General features: G+C 42.5%; 1 protein-coding gene across 3 annotated transcripts in view; it reads left to right on the top strand.

Annotated features, from left to right (window-relative positions):
• The window catches only part of ATOH8 (atonal bHLH transcription factor 8), a 54,766-nt gene that overhangs the window by 16,267 nt on the left and 21,540 nt on the right, over positions 1-16,959 (top strand). For all 3 annotated transcript variants that reach the window (XM_072994801.2, XM_078390685.1, XM_020797068.3), the window contains exon 2: positions 16,555-16,746. In XM_072994801.2, coding sequence (XP_072850902.2) covers positions 16,555-16,746 — 192 coding nt within the window. The remainder of the gene's footprint in view (positions 1-16,554; positions 16,747-16,959) is intronic.

Below are 16,959 nucleotides of genomic sequence, written 5' to 3' on the forward strand. Positions count from 1 at the left end.
TAACAAAAACAAATCTATCCACAGCAGAGAATGCCTGAAAAGAATTAAGGCTCTAGGAGTGGTCCATACAGAAGAACGAAAGGCAAAGCAGGGGACATCTAGGCTCCCAGAAAACTTTAATTATTTCTCACACCATATGGCAGCTATCTTGTGATATGATAATCTACTCTGCCCCATAGTCTCAGAAGTTCTGCTGGTCTAGGAAATCACTATGAAGATGACACTAAGCTCCTTGCTATTGTGTGAAAATCGGGGACTCTCTTTTGCAAATTCTTGCTCATGCGCTCTCAAAACTTGTGCATGGATCTTCTATCAATGAAGAATATAATTTCACTCACTCTGCATTTTCTGATGTATCCATCCACCAGATTTAATGCTAATGGCAGCCAGCAGCAGTAAATATATTTTAAAAGGCAGTGATGCTGGCTGGGGATGATGGGAGTTGTAGTTCACACAAAGAAGGCACCCATTTGAAGAATGTTGTCCAAAACAAGGAATAGATAGAAAAGTATTAATTTCTTTCTTACTTGATTGTCACTGGACAAAGAAATACACACTAATATACCATCCAACCAAAACAGATTTGCCCTGCTGGGACTGTTTTAGAATAACACATTCCTTTCAGTAAAGCTTTCTGAAAATGTGAGAGTTGGAATAAGTTCTGAGACTTGCCAAGGGTGTGGTTGGGGTTTCCTTTGAGGCAGGGCTCACCAGACCTCAATCCATAACTTAATTTTGCTGAAGAGCTCACATATCCTATCTTATTGGCTATATTTATTTTTCTACATTCTCAGTTCAGCATGAAAAGCTTTGCAGAATTTTCTAAAGAGTGTTTTTTTTCTTCCTCGTGCATACCCACAGCATCGATGTACCTTTTAGGGACATATGAGACACTGTATGTCTCTTTTGCTCCATGTAACTTAGAATCACATCATGCCATCTTGATTTTGAAAGCTCAGTGGGGTTGGAGGTGCTTTAGTGCTTCGATGAGAGGTCAGCAGGGTAACAGTAAGGATTTCTGTGTGTTCAGTCGTTTAGTCGTGTCCGACTCTTCGTGACCCCATGGACCAGAGCACGCCAGGCCCTCCTATCTTCCAGCGCCTCCCGGAGTTGTGTCAAATTCATGTTGGTTGCTTCGATTACACTGTCCAGCCATCTCATCTTCTGTCGTCCCCTTCTCCTCTTGCCTTCACACTTTGCCAACATCAAAGTCTTTTCCAAGGAGTCTTCTCTTCTCATGAGATGGCCAAAGTACTGGAGCCTCAGCTTCAGGATCTGTCCTTCCAATGAGCACTTGGGGTTGATTTCCTTTAGAATTGATAGGTTTGTTCTCTTTGCAGTCCAGGGAGCTCTCAAGAGTCTCCTCCAGCACCACAATTCAAAGGCATCAATTCTTCGGCGGTCAGCTTTCTTTATGGTCCAGCTCTCACTTCCATACAACACTACAGGAAAAACCATAGCTTTGACTATTCGGACTTTTGTTGGCAAGGTGATGTCTCTGCTTTTTAAGATGCTGTCAAGGTTTGTCATTGCTTTCCTCCCAAGAAGCAGGCGTCTTTTAATTTCGGGGCTGCTGTCTCCATCTGCAGTGATCATGGAGCCCAAGAAAGTAAAATCTGTCACTGCCTCCATATCTTCCCCTTCTATTTCCCAGGAGGTGATGGGACCAGTGGCCATGATCTTAGTTTTTTTGATGTTGAGTTTCAGACCGTTTATTGCACTCTCGTCTTTCACCCTCATTACAAGGTTCTTTAGTTCCTCCTCACTTTCCGCCATCAGAGTGGTATCATCTGCATATCGGAGGTTGTTGATATTTCTTCCTGCAATCTTAATTCCAGCTTGGGATTCCTCCAGTCCAGCCTTCCGCATGATGTATTCTGCATATAAGTTAAATAAGCAGGGTGACAATATGCAGCCTTGTCGTACTCCTTTCCCAATTTTGAACCAATCCATTGTTCCATATCCAGTTCTAACTGTTGCTTCCTGTCCCACATATAGGTTAGGAGATGGATAAGGTGGTCAGGCACGCCCATTTCTTTTAGGACTTGCCATAGTTTGCTTTGGCCACACAGTCAAAGGCTTTTGCATAGTCAATGAAGCAGAAGTAGATCTTTTTCTGGAACTCTCTGGCTTTCTCCATAATCCAGCGCATGTTAGCAATTTGGTCTCGAGTTCCTCTGCCCCTTCGGAATCCCGCTTGTACTTCTGGGAGTTCTTGGTCCACATACTGCTGAAGCCTACCTTGTATGATTTTGAGCATAACCTTGCTGGCGTGTGAGATGAGTGCAATTGTCCGGTAGTTGGAGCCTTCTTTGGCACTGCCCTTCTTTGGTATTGGGATGTAGACTGATCTTTTCCAGTCCTCTGGCCACTGTTGAGTTTTCCAAACTTGTTGGCATATTGAATGTAGCACCTTAACAGCATCATCCTTTAGGATTTTAAATAGTTCGACTGGAATGCCATCACCTCCACTGGCCTTGTTGTTAGCCAGGCTTTCTAAGGCCCACTTGACCTCACTCTCCAGGATGTCTGGCTCTAGGTCAGCAACTATATTGTCTGGGTTGTCCGGGATATCCAAAACTTTCTGATATAATTCCTCTGTGTATTCTTGCCACCTCTTCTTGATGTCTTCTGCTTCTGTGAGGTCCCTTCCATTTTTGTCTTTTATCATGTCCATCTTTGCACAAAATGTTCCTCTAATATCTCCAATTTTCCTGAACAGATCTCTGGTTTTTCCTTTTCTGTTATTTTCCTCTATTTCTTTGCATTGTTCATTTAAGAAGGCCCTCTTGTCTCTCCTTGCTATTCTTTGGAAGTCTGCATTCAATTTTCTGTAACTTTCCCTATCTCCCCTGCATTTTGTTTCCCTTCTCTTTTCTGCTATTTGTAAGGCCTCGTTGGACAGCCACTTTGCTTTCTTGCATTTCCTTTTCTTTGGGATGGTTTTTGTTGCTGCCTCCTGTACAATGTTACGAGCCTCTATCCAACATTCTTCAGGCACTCTGTCCACCAAATCTAGTTCCTTAAATCTGTTCTTCACTTCTACTGTGTATTCGTAAGGGATTTGGTTTAGATTATACCTGACTGGCCCAGTGGTTTTTCCTACTTTCTTCAGTTTAAGCTTGAATTTTGCTATGAGAAGCTGATGATCAGAGCCACAATCAGCTCCAGGTCTTGTTTTTGCTGACTGTATAGAGCTTCTCTATCTTTGGCTGCAGAGAATATAGTCAATCTGATTTCGATGTTGCCCATCTGGTGATTTCCATGTGTAGAGTCGCCTCTTGTGTTGTTGGAAAAGGGTGTTTGTGATGACCAGCTTGTTCTCTTGACAAAACTCTATTAGCCTTTGCCCTGCTTCGTTTTGAACTCCAAGACCAAACTTCCCTGTTGTTCCTTTTATCTCTTGACTCCCTACCTTAGCATTCCAGTCCCCTATAATGAGAAGAACATCCTTCTTCGGTGTCAGTTCTAGAAGGTGTTGTAAATCTTCATAAAATTGTTCAATTTCAGTCTCCTCAGCAATGGAGATTGGTGCATAAACTTGGATTATTGTGATGTTGAAAGGTCTGCCTTGGATACGTATTGACATCATTCTATCATTTTTGAGATTATATCCCATTACGGCTTTTCCCACTCTTTTGTTGACTGTGAGGGCTACTCCATTCCTTCTACGGGATTCTTGCCCACAATAGTAGACATGATAATCATCTGAGTTGAAATCACCCATTCCCATCCATTTTAGTTCACTGATGCCCAGAATGTCGATGTTTATTCTTGCCATCTCCTGTTTGACCACCTCCAGCTTCCCAAGGTTCATAGATCTTACATTCCAGGTTCCTATGCAGTATTTTTCTTTGCAGCATCAGACTTTCCTTTCACTTCCAGGTGTGTCCACAGCTGAGCGTCCTTTCGGCTTTGGCCCATCCACTTCATCAGCTCTGGAGCTCCTTGTACTTGTCCTCCGCTCTTCCTCAGTAGCATGTTGGACGCCTTTTGACCTGAGGGTCCCATCTTCCAGCGTCATATCTTTTAGCCTTTTGTTTCTGATCATGGGGCATTCTTGGCAAAGATACTGGAGTGGATTTGCCGGTTCCTACCCCAGGTGGATTGCGTTTAGTCAGAACTCTCCACTATGACCTGTCCATCTTGGGTGGCCCTGCACGGCATAGCCCATAGCTTCTCTGAGTTACTCAAGCCCCCTCGCCACGACAAGGCAGCAAGCCATGAAGGATTTCTAAGTGTGGCTAAAAAAGAATCCTGCTTAAAACCTTGGAAAACTGCCAGTGAGATTTGACAATACTAGGCTAAATGGGCCAATAATCATACTGTGTAGAATGGCTACCTGTGTTCCTGTGTACAGTAAAAAGAAGCCCTGTATTAAATAATTGGCTACTCCTGTTGAGTATCACTACACATGCAACAGCAGTCACAGAAGTGAGTTCACCGAATGGGTGGGATGCCTGTCACTTGTCTGGGTAAGATGGTAGTGACTGATGCAGAGAGGAGTAGGGAGAAGGGGGGGATGTGTGAAGTGCAAACACTTGGAACACATATTCCCGAGTTAATTAAACATTTCTGTGCAAACCATAGCAGCTTTTTGAATGCCATGCTGCAGTATGGAAAAGTTCATATCAATCTGTGGCAGACTTTTGTGTGGTTACGCCCTAAGAGGTGCAGCAACATTTTTTAGCTCTGCATAAAAGCTGCATGAAGTAGACAAGGCTAAGAGATTGGGACTGGTCTAAGGAAATTTAATATCCTTAGAAGACAGAAAGACAGTTGCAAAAAAAAAGCGCCTTCATTTGTGTTTCATTTATGATTGTGGTGTTGCCTTTCAAATTCTCCAAATTCTGAGCAATTACTCAGAACAGGACAGAAAATACTCTCTTTATGCACCAGATCAGAAACTGATGGAGATGCTACTGAATTGCTACTACTGTCAAATGCAACAAGTTTTTGTGTCTTGAGATTCATTACATAGTCTAGAGTGAATATCAAGGCAAAAGGTTGACTGCTGGGTATCAGGCTTGCTCTATATTTCAGCAGAGCAAGGCATTTGTTTTGGAGTGTGAAGAAATGGCAACAAGTTATTAGTGATTTGCTTTATTACTACTGCATTTTTACTCCTTGAGGGAGGCACTCATGCATTCCCTTTGTCAGCAGTTGATATAACTTGGTCAGCCTTGGTTATTTTGCACCTTGACTGGGACAAGAGAGGGGCATTTGCTATTTATCTTCAGGCAGCAAAATTTCTTTGGCTGCTTCTGGCAACCAAGTACAGTTGAAGTCGACAGGACAAAATCAATTAACCAACCTTAAAATATGTTTCCATTTCTGGGTTTCCCCATATGCCAAGTCAATCCATAGATCTATGTTGCTTAGAATAATGTATCCTGAAGATTTTAATAGTAACTCAGGCAAGACAAGATATTTTTCAGAAATATGCAGCCATCCTTAGGAATGTCTGCCAAATTTCAGTGGTGCACGAGCAAGAAAAGTAAGGATTTCTGCTTTTGGAAGACAATCACGTTCTCCAAAGCCTCTGGGAAACACAATTGTCCTCTGAAACAATGGCATGGACTCCCGCAGGCATAATTTTAAAAGCAGTTTTTGCCAAAACAGAAGGGGGGCATTCAGTTGCTTTTTTGCTGCATAATTTCAGTGGCACCTAGTAGCAAGAGACACATAGTGCCATTCATAGCAGGATCCTGAGGCTGAAATCATCCCCTGAAACTGCTGAATTTGGTCTCCCTCTGTGTTAATAATTTGCCATGTTTCATATCTTTAAAACTACTGTCTGTAGCACTGTAGGTGCCTCATTCACATCTACACATATTCTGTGTTCAATTGGACACAGGAAGTTTTGAAAAAGACCAATATGTAATTGGGTACAGTTGAGTAACATGGTGAACTAGAATTCTTTAGAATTCAAGCCACAGCTTGTTCCTGAGTTATGACTGTGATATGTTTAAGAAGAAAAAAGTCCTTTGGATGTCACAATAAACAAATAATGACTGGAAGATCTATAGTTTATTTAGCTGGTCCTGCTTGGGCAGCATTTAGCCGTCTTCTCCATAAGCTAAAAGCATGGCTTATTGTAGCATTCAACCACAGGTTTGTTAACTCAAGAGAAGTGATTACATACATTTTACATCTACTTTCTGATGACCATTCATGCAATCATAAGGATTGGTGGATCTCAGGATGCTTGCTAAATAGGTACCACCATGGTGGGAAGGTAGCGGCATTCCGTGTCTAGTTGCGCTGGCTACGTGACCACGGAAACTGTCCTCGGACAAATGCTGGCTCTACTGTATGGAAACGGGGATGAGCACCGTGCCTTAGAGTCGGACACAACTGGACTAAATGTCAAGGGGAACCTTTACCTTTACCTAGATTCTCCTTGTACCTGCTGTCATAATTGACTACTCAGAATGAGTCTCTGCTTGCCCTGCCCTGACCTGCCTCTGTTATATCAGAAAAACACACCCCTTACTCAGGCTTATCTGTAAAATCTCAGGAAGTAAGATGTTACTAACTTAGCTCAAAAGGTAACCCCACTAGCATTAATGATGGTTACTCCCAGCCAAATTAAGGATGTGTAGGACCATAAATGTAGACTGCAATTTGCTCCAAGCATACAGTACAGCAGACATATATGTGACCTTGTTAATTCAAGTTCAAACTCAACGCTTCTAAATGCTATTATATAAAGAGTGGTTCATTTTTTAAAAATTCTGTCCTTATTGCCAGAATTAAGCTAATTTATGTTTGCCATATTCTTACTTCTTATTTAAGTTGGGGGGCTTGCATCCAAATGTGTATTGTGCAGTTTGTATTTGATTGATTGATTGATTGATTGATTGATTGATTGATTGATTGATTGATTGATTGATTGATTGATTGCCTCATTGGTCCACACACTACTCTTGGTGGTTTATAAGTTAAAACTTAAAAATGCCACAGATTCCAGAACAATTTTAATCTTTTTTTATTATGCCAAACATTTCAGTTACTTTTAAAAAGTTTGGTTGTTTAATTTAAAATGAAGCCCAAAAATGGCAGGCACTCAGACAAGATGGCTGGTAGTTTTGGGAAATAGTAATCAGCTGTTGGAATGCTAAAGTAGGGAGTCAAGAGATTAAAGGAACAACAGGGATGTTTGGCCTTAGAGTTCAAAACGAAGCAGGACAAAGGCTAATAGAGTTTTGTCAAGAGAACAAGCTGGTCATCACAAACACCCTTTTCCAACAACACAAGAGGCGACTCTACACATGGAAATCACCAGATGGGCAATACCGTAATCAGGTTGATTATATTCTCTGCAGCCAAAGATGGAGAAGCTCTATACAGTCAGCAAAAACAAGACCTGGAGCTGATATGGTTCTGATCATCAGCTTCTCATAGCAAAATTCAAGCTTAAACTGAAGAGAATAGCAAAAACCACTGGGCTAGTCAGGTATAATCTAAACCAAATCCCTTATGAATACACAGTGGAAGTGAAGAACAGATTTAAGGAACTCGATTTGGTGGACAGAGTGTCTGAAGAACTTTGGATAGAGGCTCGTAACATTGTACAGGAGGCAGCAACAAAAAGCATCTTAAAGAAAAGGAAATGCAAGCAAAGAGGCTGTTGAACAAGGCCTTACAAATAGCAGAAAAGAGAAGAGAAACAAAATGCAAGGGAGATCGTCGTCTAGTCGTTTAGTTGTGTCTGACTGTTCGTGACCCCATGGACCAGAGCACGCCATGCAAGGGAGATAGGGAAATTTAAAGAAAATTGAATGCAGACTTCCAAAGAATAGCAAGGAGAAGGCAGGAGGGCCTTCTTAAATGAACAATGCAAAGAAATAGAGGAAAATAATAGGAAAGGAAAAACCAGAGATCTTTTCAGAAAAATTGGAGATATTAAAGGAACATTTTGTGCAAAGATGATGATAATGGACAAAAATAGTAGGGACCTCACAGAAGCAGAAGATATTAAGAAGAGGTGGCAAGAATACACAGAGGAATTATACCAGAAAGTTCTGGATGCCCTGGACAATCCAGGTAGTGTGGTTGCTGACCTTGAGCCAGACATCCTGGAGAGTGAAGTCAAGTGGGCCTTAGAAATCATGGGTAACAACAAGGCCAGTGGAGGTGATGGCATTCCAGTCGAACTATTTAAAATCTAAAAAGATGATGCTGTTAAGGTGCTACATTCAATATGCCAACAAGTTTGGAAAACTCAACAGTGGCCAGAGGATTGGAAAAGATCTACATCCCAATCCCAAAGTAAGGCAGTGCTGAAGAATGCTCCAAATACCATACAATTGCAGTCATTTTACATGCTAGCAAGGTTATGTTCAAGATCCTCCAAGGTAGGCTTCAGTATGTGGACCGAGAACTCCCAGAAGTACAAGCTGGATTTCGAAGGGGCAGAGGAACTAGATACCAAAATTGCTAACATGTGCTGGATTATGGAGAAAGCCAGAGAGTTCCAGAAAAACATATACTGTACTTCTGCTTCATTGACTATGCAAAAGCCTTTGACTGTGTGGACCACAACAAACTATGGCAAGTCCTTAAAGAAATGGGAGTGCCTGACCACCTTATCTATCTCCTGAGAAACCTGTACGTGGGACAGGAAGCTACAGTTAGAACTGGATATGGAACAACAGATTGGTTCAAAATTGGGAAAGGAGTACGACAAGGCTGTATATTGTCCCCCTGCTTATTTAACTTATATTCAGAATATGTTATGTGAAAGGCCGAACTGGAGGAATCCCAAGTTGGAATTAAGATTTCTAGAAGAAATATCAACAACCTCTAAAATGCAGATGATACCACTCTGATGGCAGAAAGTGAGGAGGAATTAAGGAACCTTGTAATGAGGGCGAAAGAGGAGAGCGCAAAAAACAGTCTGAAGCTCAACATAAAAAAAAAAACCAAGATCATGGCCACTGGTCTCATCACCTCCTGGGAAATAGAAGGGGAAGATATGGAGGCTGTGACAGATTTTACTTTCTTGGGCTCCATGATCACTGCAGATGGAGACAGCAGCCACAAAATTAAAAGACGCCTGCTTCTTGGGAGGAAAGCAATGACAAACCTAGATAGCATCTTAAAAAGCAGAGACATCACCTAGCCAACAAAAATCCACATAGTCAAAGCTATGGTTTTTCCTGTCGTGATGTATGGAAGTGAGAGCTGGACCATAAAGAAAGCTGACCGTCAAAGAATTGATGTGTGATGCTGGAGGAGGCTCTTGAGAGTCCCCTGGACTGCAAGGAGAGTAAACCTATCTATTCTGAAGGAAATCAACCCTGAGTGCTCACTGGAAGGACAGATCCTGAAGCTGAGGCTCAAATACTTTGGCCTTCTCATGAGAAGAGAAGACTTGCTGGAAAAGACCCAGATGTTGGGAAAGTGTGACGGCAAGAGGAGAAGGGGACAACAGAGGACGAGATAGCTGGACAGTGTCATCGAGGATACCAACATGAATTTGACCCAACTCCGGGAGGCAGTGGAAGACAGGCGGGCCTATTGTGCTCTGGTCCATGGAGTCACGAAAAGTCGGACAAGACTTAAGGACTAAACAACAACAACAATCACCCGTATTGATTGCAAAGGTGATCATCAAACAACTAAGCCTCCCTGCATCATTATCATGTTACTATTGTTTTTGAGAAACTGAAACTTCTCTGTAACAGTTTCATTTGTTCCCAGGAAGTTGTTTATTTTTGTTTTATAAGAAATTTTGCACATAACACCATGTGATGATTTCTATAGCTTTTGAAGTTGCATATTTATTGGCCAGCATCCAAAGAATGGTGAAAGTTGTTCCATAATTCCAAGTGGACTGTAGATTTGTTTTTCCCCAAGCAGCAGTTCCACCCCTACGCCATACGGCATGACAAATTGTTTATTATTTATTTAATTTATTTAATTTATATGCCGCCCACACTACCCAAAGGTCTCTGGGCGGCTTACAACAATTAAAATACAATACAATTTAGAACAATTAAAATACAATTAATATACTGTATATATATATATAAATTGCCATCAGACCCACAGCTTGTGAATTTATTAGGTAGTGTCAGAAATGGTATTTACACCAGATCCCTACTCCATCTCACAGAGATAAAAGAAAGGGGAGGTGGAGTTAAAGACAAACAAGTAGTCGTTGTTGTTTAGTCGTTTAGTCGTGTCCAACTCTTCGTGACCCCATGGACCAGAGCATGCCAGATCCTCCTGTCTTCCACTGCCTCCCGGAGTTGGGTCAAATTCATGTTGGTAGCTTCGATGACACTGTCCAACCATCTCATCCTCTATCATCCCCTTCTCCTCTTGCCTTCACACTTTCCCAACATCAAGGTCTTTTCCAAGGAGTCTTCTCTTCTCATGAGATGGCCAAAGTATTGGAGCCTCAGCTTCAGGATCTGTCCTTCCAGTGAGCACTCAGGCTTGATTTCCTTTAGAATTGATGGGTTTGTTCTCCTTGCAGTCCAGGGGACTCTCAAGAGCCTCCTCCAGCACCACAATTCAAAAGCATCAATTCTTCGGCGGTCAGCTTTCTTTATGGTCCAGCACTCACTTCCATACATCACTACAGAGAAAACCATAGCTTTGACTATGCGGACTTTTGTTGGCAAGGTGATGTCTCTGCTTTTTAGGATGCTGCCAAGGTTTGTCATCAGGACACAATTCAAAGTGCTGGTCTTAACCTATGAAGCCCTAAATGGCCTGGGTCCAAGCTCTCTCAAAGATCATGTCTCCCATTATGAGCCAGTTCATGTGTTAAGATCATTAGGAGAAACCTTTCTCTCAGTCCCACCACGTTCACAGGTGCATCTGATGGGGACACAGGAGAGGGCCTTCTCTATTGTTGCCTCCTGACTTTGGAACTCCCTCCCACAGGAGGCCAGACTGGCCCCATCTTTACTATCCTTTTGGAAGCAGACAAAGACCTTTCTCTTCAGGCAACCTCAGTGACTGGCTAAATGAGTGTGACATTTAGATGGATTGTTATGCATTACTGCTCTGTATGGGTCTTTAGTACTACTTGTGTTTACCATCTTTAAAGTGGTATTTGTTTGTTCCTTTTAAAAAATTGTACATTTGTTGTTTTAGCTTTAATATTGTCTTTCAATTATGTACGCTGTCTTTTTATACTCATTCTTCTTAGCTTTAAGTCGTACCTATCTCTAGTATATTTTGTTTCTCTGTCAGGGCCTATAGGTTTTTGTAGCACTTCCACTCAAGTTATTTTACAATGGTGCCTCGCTTAACAACGATAATCCATTCCAGGAAAATCGCAGTTAAGCGAAAACATCATAAAGCGAAATTAAAAACCCAATTGAAATGCATTGAAACCCGTTCAATGCGTTCCAGTGGGGTAAAAACTCACAGTCCAGTGAAGATCCTCCATACGGTGGCCATTTTCGCTGCCTGTATAGCGAGGAATCCGTCCCTAGGCACAGCGGGGAGCCATTTTAAGCCCCCAAGCGGCCATTTTGAAAACCCAACGAGCAGCTGTTTCTGATCGTTGTAAAGCGAAAATCGGTTCCTGAAGCAGGAAACCGATCATCGCTAAGCAAAATTCCCCCATTTAGACCATCGTTTTGTGATCGCAATTGCGATCGCAAAAAGATCATCGTAAAGTGGATTTGTCGTAATGTGGGGCAATTGTTAAGCGAGGCACCACTGTACCTTACTTTTGGCTTGTGAGATCACCTATGTTAGCTCTTCAGGGCAATTCCCAAGTGTATCCAAATGACATTATTGATGATGCACAGAGTGCAGAGTGGTGTGGGGGTGAACCCTGCTCCTTTTTCTTGCCTGTGCTTGCACTGGCAAGGAATACAATTGCAATTCAATTTGTAAATTGCCTTTTAATATCGTTCTAGTTTAGCACTATAAAGCAATCTTATAGTGCTCACCAGGGATGGGGACTTGTGACTTCTGACTCGCTGTTGAGTCTGACTTAAATTGTACCACTGAATCAACTCAGGGTTTGTTTCTTTGTTTTTTTAAATAAGACTCGGACTCAACTCACAACTAGAGTTGCATTTTCAAGTCTCAATATGGTTTGGAAGAATGGTTCTTTAGGTTAGCCTCCCCTCCCTGGGTCTCAGGACACATGCTCATGCCAAGACAAACTGAGGCAAGGTAAGGTGGTAGAGACAAGTTATGGACGGGACTTGCCTGATGCACATTCTTGGGCTGGCTGCTGCCACTGAAGGTCTTGTGTGGATGCTCCCAGAACCTTAACAGGTTAAAGGGGTGTGTGTCTCTCTTTCCTTTTCTCCACCTCGTATCTCCTTAGGGAGTCCCGCCACCTTCCCTCACTTGCTTGCTCCTCTCTTCTGGAACTACCTTTACCATGGAGATGCAGAAAGTAAGTGTGGAGGGGTTGGAAAAGGGGATGGGCTGGCAGGCATTATAGTCTGTTCTCTGGGGAGACTGTTTTCTCCCTAGGTCTCCCTAAGGCATAAAGACGGGGGGGGGCATGGAGGCTGAGAAGGGGTCATTTTTTAAAAAAGGGAGACTATGTGGCATAAATGGAGAGAAGGAAGCGGAGTCCACCTCAAGAAAGACCAGGGAGGTGTGGACCGAGGACTACAACTCCCAGAATTCTCCAAGCATGGACTTGAGACTCAGACTCAAGTCTTGAGACTTGGACCCAGAGACTCGGACATGAATTTGGGACTCAGAGATTTGCCAACATCCTTGGGGATAACACGATCAAATCTATTTAGTGCTATTACGCTTACTAAATGTGGGAGTTGAGGAGGAACTTAAAGCTAGGAACAAATGTGGATAAAAAGGAAGTTACCATGGCAGCAAAATGTGAGAGAAGGGGAGCTGTGTGACATGTGGACACTTGAAACCCATGTGGTCACACCTCCATGCACTAGGTGTGCAGTCCTCCACCAAAAAGTAGTCTAAATGGCTGCAACAGAAGGGGATGTTAGTAGTTGTTAGTAGAGCTAAAGAGGTTTCCACTTAGCTGGTGGTTTATATATTTAAACATTCAGTTATGATCAGCAGTTTAAAAAATGTCTTTTGTAGCCAAGTAAAATCTGCATTCCTCAATCTTTTATTTTGTAGACTCAGTTGTTCAGCTGTTAATACCAATAAAAACTGCAAACCTATATATGTCTATTCAGATATAAGCCCCACTGACTCCAATGGGACTTACTCTCTGCTTAGCCACTATGCCAGTTGTGTCACTATGCTTATGTGATGCCTGTTTGTCCAAGCAATGGTGCTTTTTCCAAAGTTGCTCCATGAGATATGTGTTGCACAAGTCCATAACCATACAATCCCACAGGCCCAGCAGCACAACTGCATGCACGTGTAGCAATGCTAGCAGGGATTTCCATTTTGCCAATAAGGAGAGGAATTTAGATCAGAGTGTGTAGGATTATCACCTAAATACAGACAGTCACAAACAATAGTTTTTAAAGAGAACTGAAAGTGATGCAAGAAGTTTTGTTTAACATACTTCTTTTGTCGTGTCCGTTTCCATTGGTTAAACATGCTGAACAGCCTTTTGAAAAACACATGGAGGTGAAAGTGGAATGAATGAGGAGACCATGAGCAGTGATTCCTCTTTCAGTCTCCCTTCAGTGAAATTACAGTTGAAAGCTTCATAATGGCATCAACTTATCTAGAGACTTTGTGGCTTCTGCAGCAGTCAGCAGATGTCTGCAGCTGCAGGCTGGAAAGGAAGGCCACACTGCGGTTTCCAAAACAGGCTAATCTGAGCTTTAAAGCATAGTTGATAGCTCCCAGTTCAGTGCTTTGTTCCCAGGTGGCACCACCGTAGTTTTTTCCTCCCCTCCATAAGCCCACATGTGTTTGTCATGAGCACCCAGAACAGCTGCCATTGTGGGTTTTGGTGATTTCCAGAGTGTTTAGAAATGGCACAGCTGGGGAGGGGGCTGAACATAATCACCCACTGCATCAGAGTTGCCTCCTCTTGTACTATTAAGGTTGGACAAGACATCTTTGCTGCCTGATATGGGACAGTACATGGTATCTCCGCTTCCCAAAGGGAAACAGGATCTGCAGTCAGTTGACATGGGTTGTTATCAGAGGCACAAAATCTTCCTCCCCTAACAGTTTAAACTGAAATTTCATGCCACTCCAAATCTTCCTGCTGTCCATACATAGAAATCATTGGCTGAGGTTCTTTCATGTATAGGTTTGCCTTGTGAAGGAAAAGGTCTTTTCCGTGGTAGGATCCCAACATTGGAATCTCCTGCTCAGCAGTAGTCACCTGTCTCTTATGCTCTGGCTCCAGGCCTTGCTTATATAGGGATGAGGTCTGGAGCACACAAACCACAGCCAGACATTCGTCAGTGGAAGCCTTATGAACTCTCATGCGCCTGTGGGTTCAACCCATCCTGACCTGGGATAGAAACCTCATTGCCATGAATGGGAGCTGTGTAAGAGCTGTGCAATAATTGCTCTGAAGCCACCTATTCATTTTAGTGAGGCAGTTCCAGGAGTCCCTTACATTTGTATTGCTTTAAGGATGTCTAATCTGCATACTGTGGAAGTGTCAGCTGGACCATAAAGAAGGCTGACTGCCAAAAAATTGATGCTTTTGAATTGTGGTGCTGGAGGAGACTCTTGAGAGTCCCCTGGACTGCAAGGAAAACAAACTTATTAATTCTAAAGGAAATCAACCCTGAATGCTCACTGGAAGGATAGATACTGAAGCTGCAGCTCCAATACTTTGGCCATCTCATGAGAAGAAAAGAGTCCTTGGAAAAAAACCCTGATGTTAAGAAAGTGTGAAGGCAAGAGGAGAAGGGGACAACAGAGGACGAGATGGTTGGACAGTGTCATCGAAGCTACCAACATGAATTTGACCCAACTCCAGGAGGCAGTGGAAGACAGGAGGGCCTGGTATGCTCTAGTCCATGGGGTCATGAAGAGTGGGACATGACTTAAACAACAACAATCTGCATACTACAGAGTAGGCATGGGACATTTCTTGGCAACAAATGATACCTCCAAGAGAATAAGCCTTTCCCTCCCCCACCCCATTTTTGGAGACTTATAGGGAACTTGTAAGAAAACATTTCATAAGAATGATAGCTCAGACAGCAACAATTTCCTTTCTCTTTTTCATTTTCCCTCCTGTGTTTCTCCTTATTGTGACTTAGTGGCTTGACTGATGTTTCAACAAATAATTATGAACCTCTAAAAGAACCAGGGAAGCAGCTGGGAGTGCTCTTTGGCTTTAGTTGTTTGTTCTGGTCTTGCTGCTGCTGAGTTGCTTGCTCTTTGGATTGCTCTCCACTTTCCTCCCTCTTGGATACCTCCCCCCTTTTGTATTTACTAATTATTGTGGGGATTCTCCCCACTCATTCCTTTTGTGCTGCTGGTGCTGGACTCAAGACAAGTCATCCAGTGGGAGAGAGAAAAAATTCCCCAGGGCTTTGGTTGGAGGGCTCTACTGTATCTTTTCCTTTATTTGGGTTCCTCCTTTAATTATTTCATGGCATGGGGGACAACTGTGCATTTTATTTTGGGCAGCAGGCCTTGTCTGCATGTTTTCAATGGTGGTGGTGGTAATGATGATCGTGATAAATATAAACAAGTGTACTCTACATAGGTTTCATGATGATGACTTATGTATTGCTGTCTGCTTTGGGTAGATTAATTTGATTGGCTCTCTGTTGCCTTGCTGCTCATATCTCTAGCTTTTGTTTTCAAGGGTTGTTTTAGGATATTAGAAAAATTAAACAAAGGGACCCAAAATATGCAGGTCATTTCATGTTAAATGCATGATATGGGGATAGAAATGAAATGGAAACAGTAGGGACACTTTAAAAAGAAAACAAAATGAAAATAACATGGATGTTTTCACCATTGGTGTGCTTACTACAGATTCTTGATACTCTAGTCTGGAAAATCTGCTCTCCCATTTCCCAATACCATTGTTTCACTACAGATTCACAAAGAAATCCCTCAGTCGGGCTCTGTACTAGATAGTGATTACCATAAGTCCCTTTGTTGCAACACTTGTATTCCATACAGAATCTCATGGTCAGTTTCCACATGACAAGACTTAATTGCAGTCTAGTTTTCATTTGTAGGGGATGTGGTGGCGCTGCAGGCTAAACCGCAGAAGCCTCTGTGCTGCAGGGTCAGAAGACCAGCAGTCGTAAGATTGAATCCACGCAACAGAGTAAGCTCCCGTCACTTTGTCCCAGCTCCTCGCCAACCTAGCAGTTCAAAAGCATTTACTGTAAATGTGAGTAGATAAATAGGTATCATCTCGGTGGGAAGGTAAAACAGCGTTCCCTAGTCATGCTGGCCACGTGGCAATGGAAACTGTCTTCGGACAAGCGCTGGCTCTACGATTTGAAAAACAGGATGAGGACTGCTCCCTAGCAGACACGACTGGACTAAAAATGTCAAAGGGAACCTTTACCTTTCATTTGTAGCAGATGCTAGTAAGGAAATTGTGTTGTTAGCCTTAGTTATCCTTTCTAAGCACTGACTTGTGATGATCTTGGCTAATGTATTTCTTTTCATTGCCCTTTCTAGGTTCCCTGCTATTCCTATGGACAGAAGTTATCCAAACTGGCCATCCTGAGGATAGCATGTAACTATATCCTCTCCTTGGCGAGACTAGCCGACCTGGATTACAGTGCTGACCACAGTAACATGAGCTTCTCGGAATGTGTGGAGCAGTGCACTAGGACCTTGCAAGCCGAAGGAAGGTCTAAAAAAAGGAAGGTATGTTTCAAAGGAGAAGAGAAAACAACCAGTTAAAACTGAATGGGCAACTCCTTTAGTTCCTCACTTAATGAAGATTTGCTGCATCTTTTTCCTGTTACAGTATTTATCTCTTGTGCTTAAGGCTTTCTCCACTCTTAAGTCTTTATAATGTAAAGAAAATGTAAAAAGATGTTACATTTGAAATAATCATTTCAAATTTCCTTTAATATC

The sequence above is a fragment of the Pogona vitticeps genome, chromosome 3 (genome assembly GCF_051106095.1).
Source record: "Pogona vitticeps strain Pit_001003342236 chromosome 3, PviZW2.1, whole genome shotgun sequence".
Taxonomy (NCBI): Eukaryota; Metazoa; Chordata; class Lepidosauria; order Squamata; family Agamidae; genus Pogona; species Pogona vitticeps.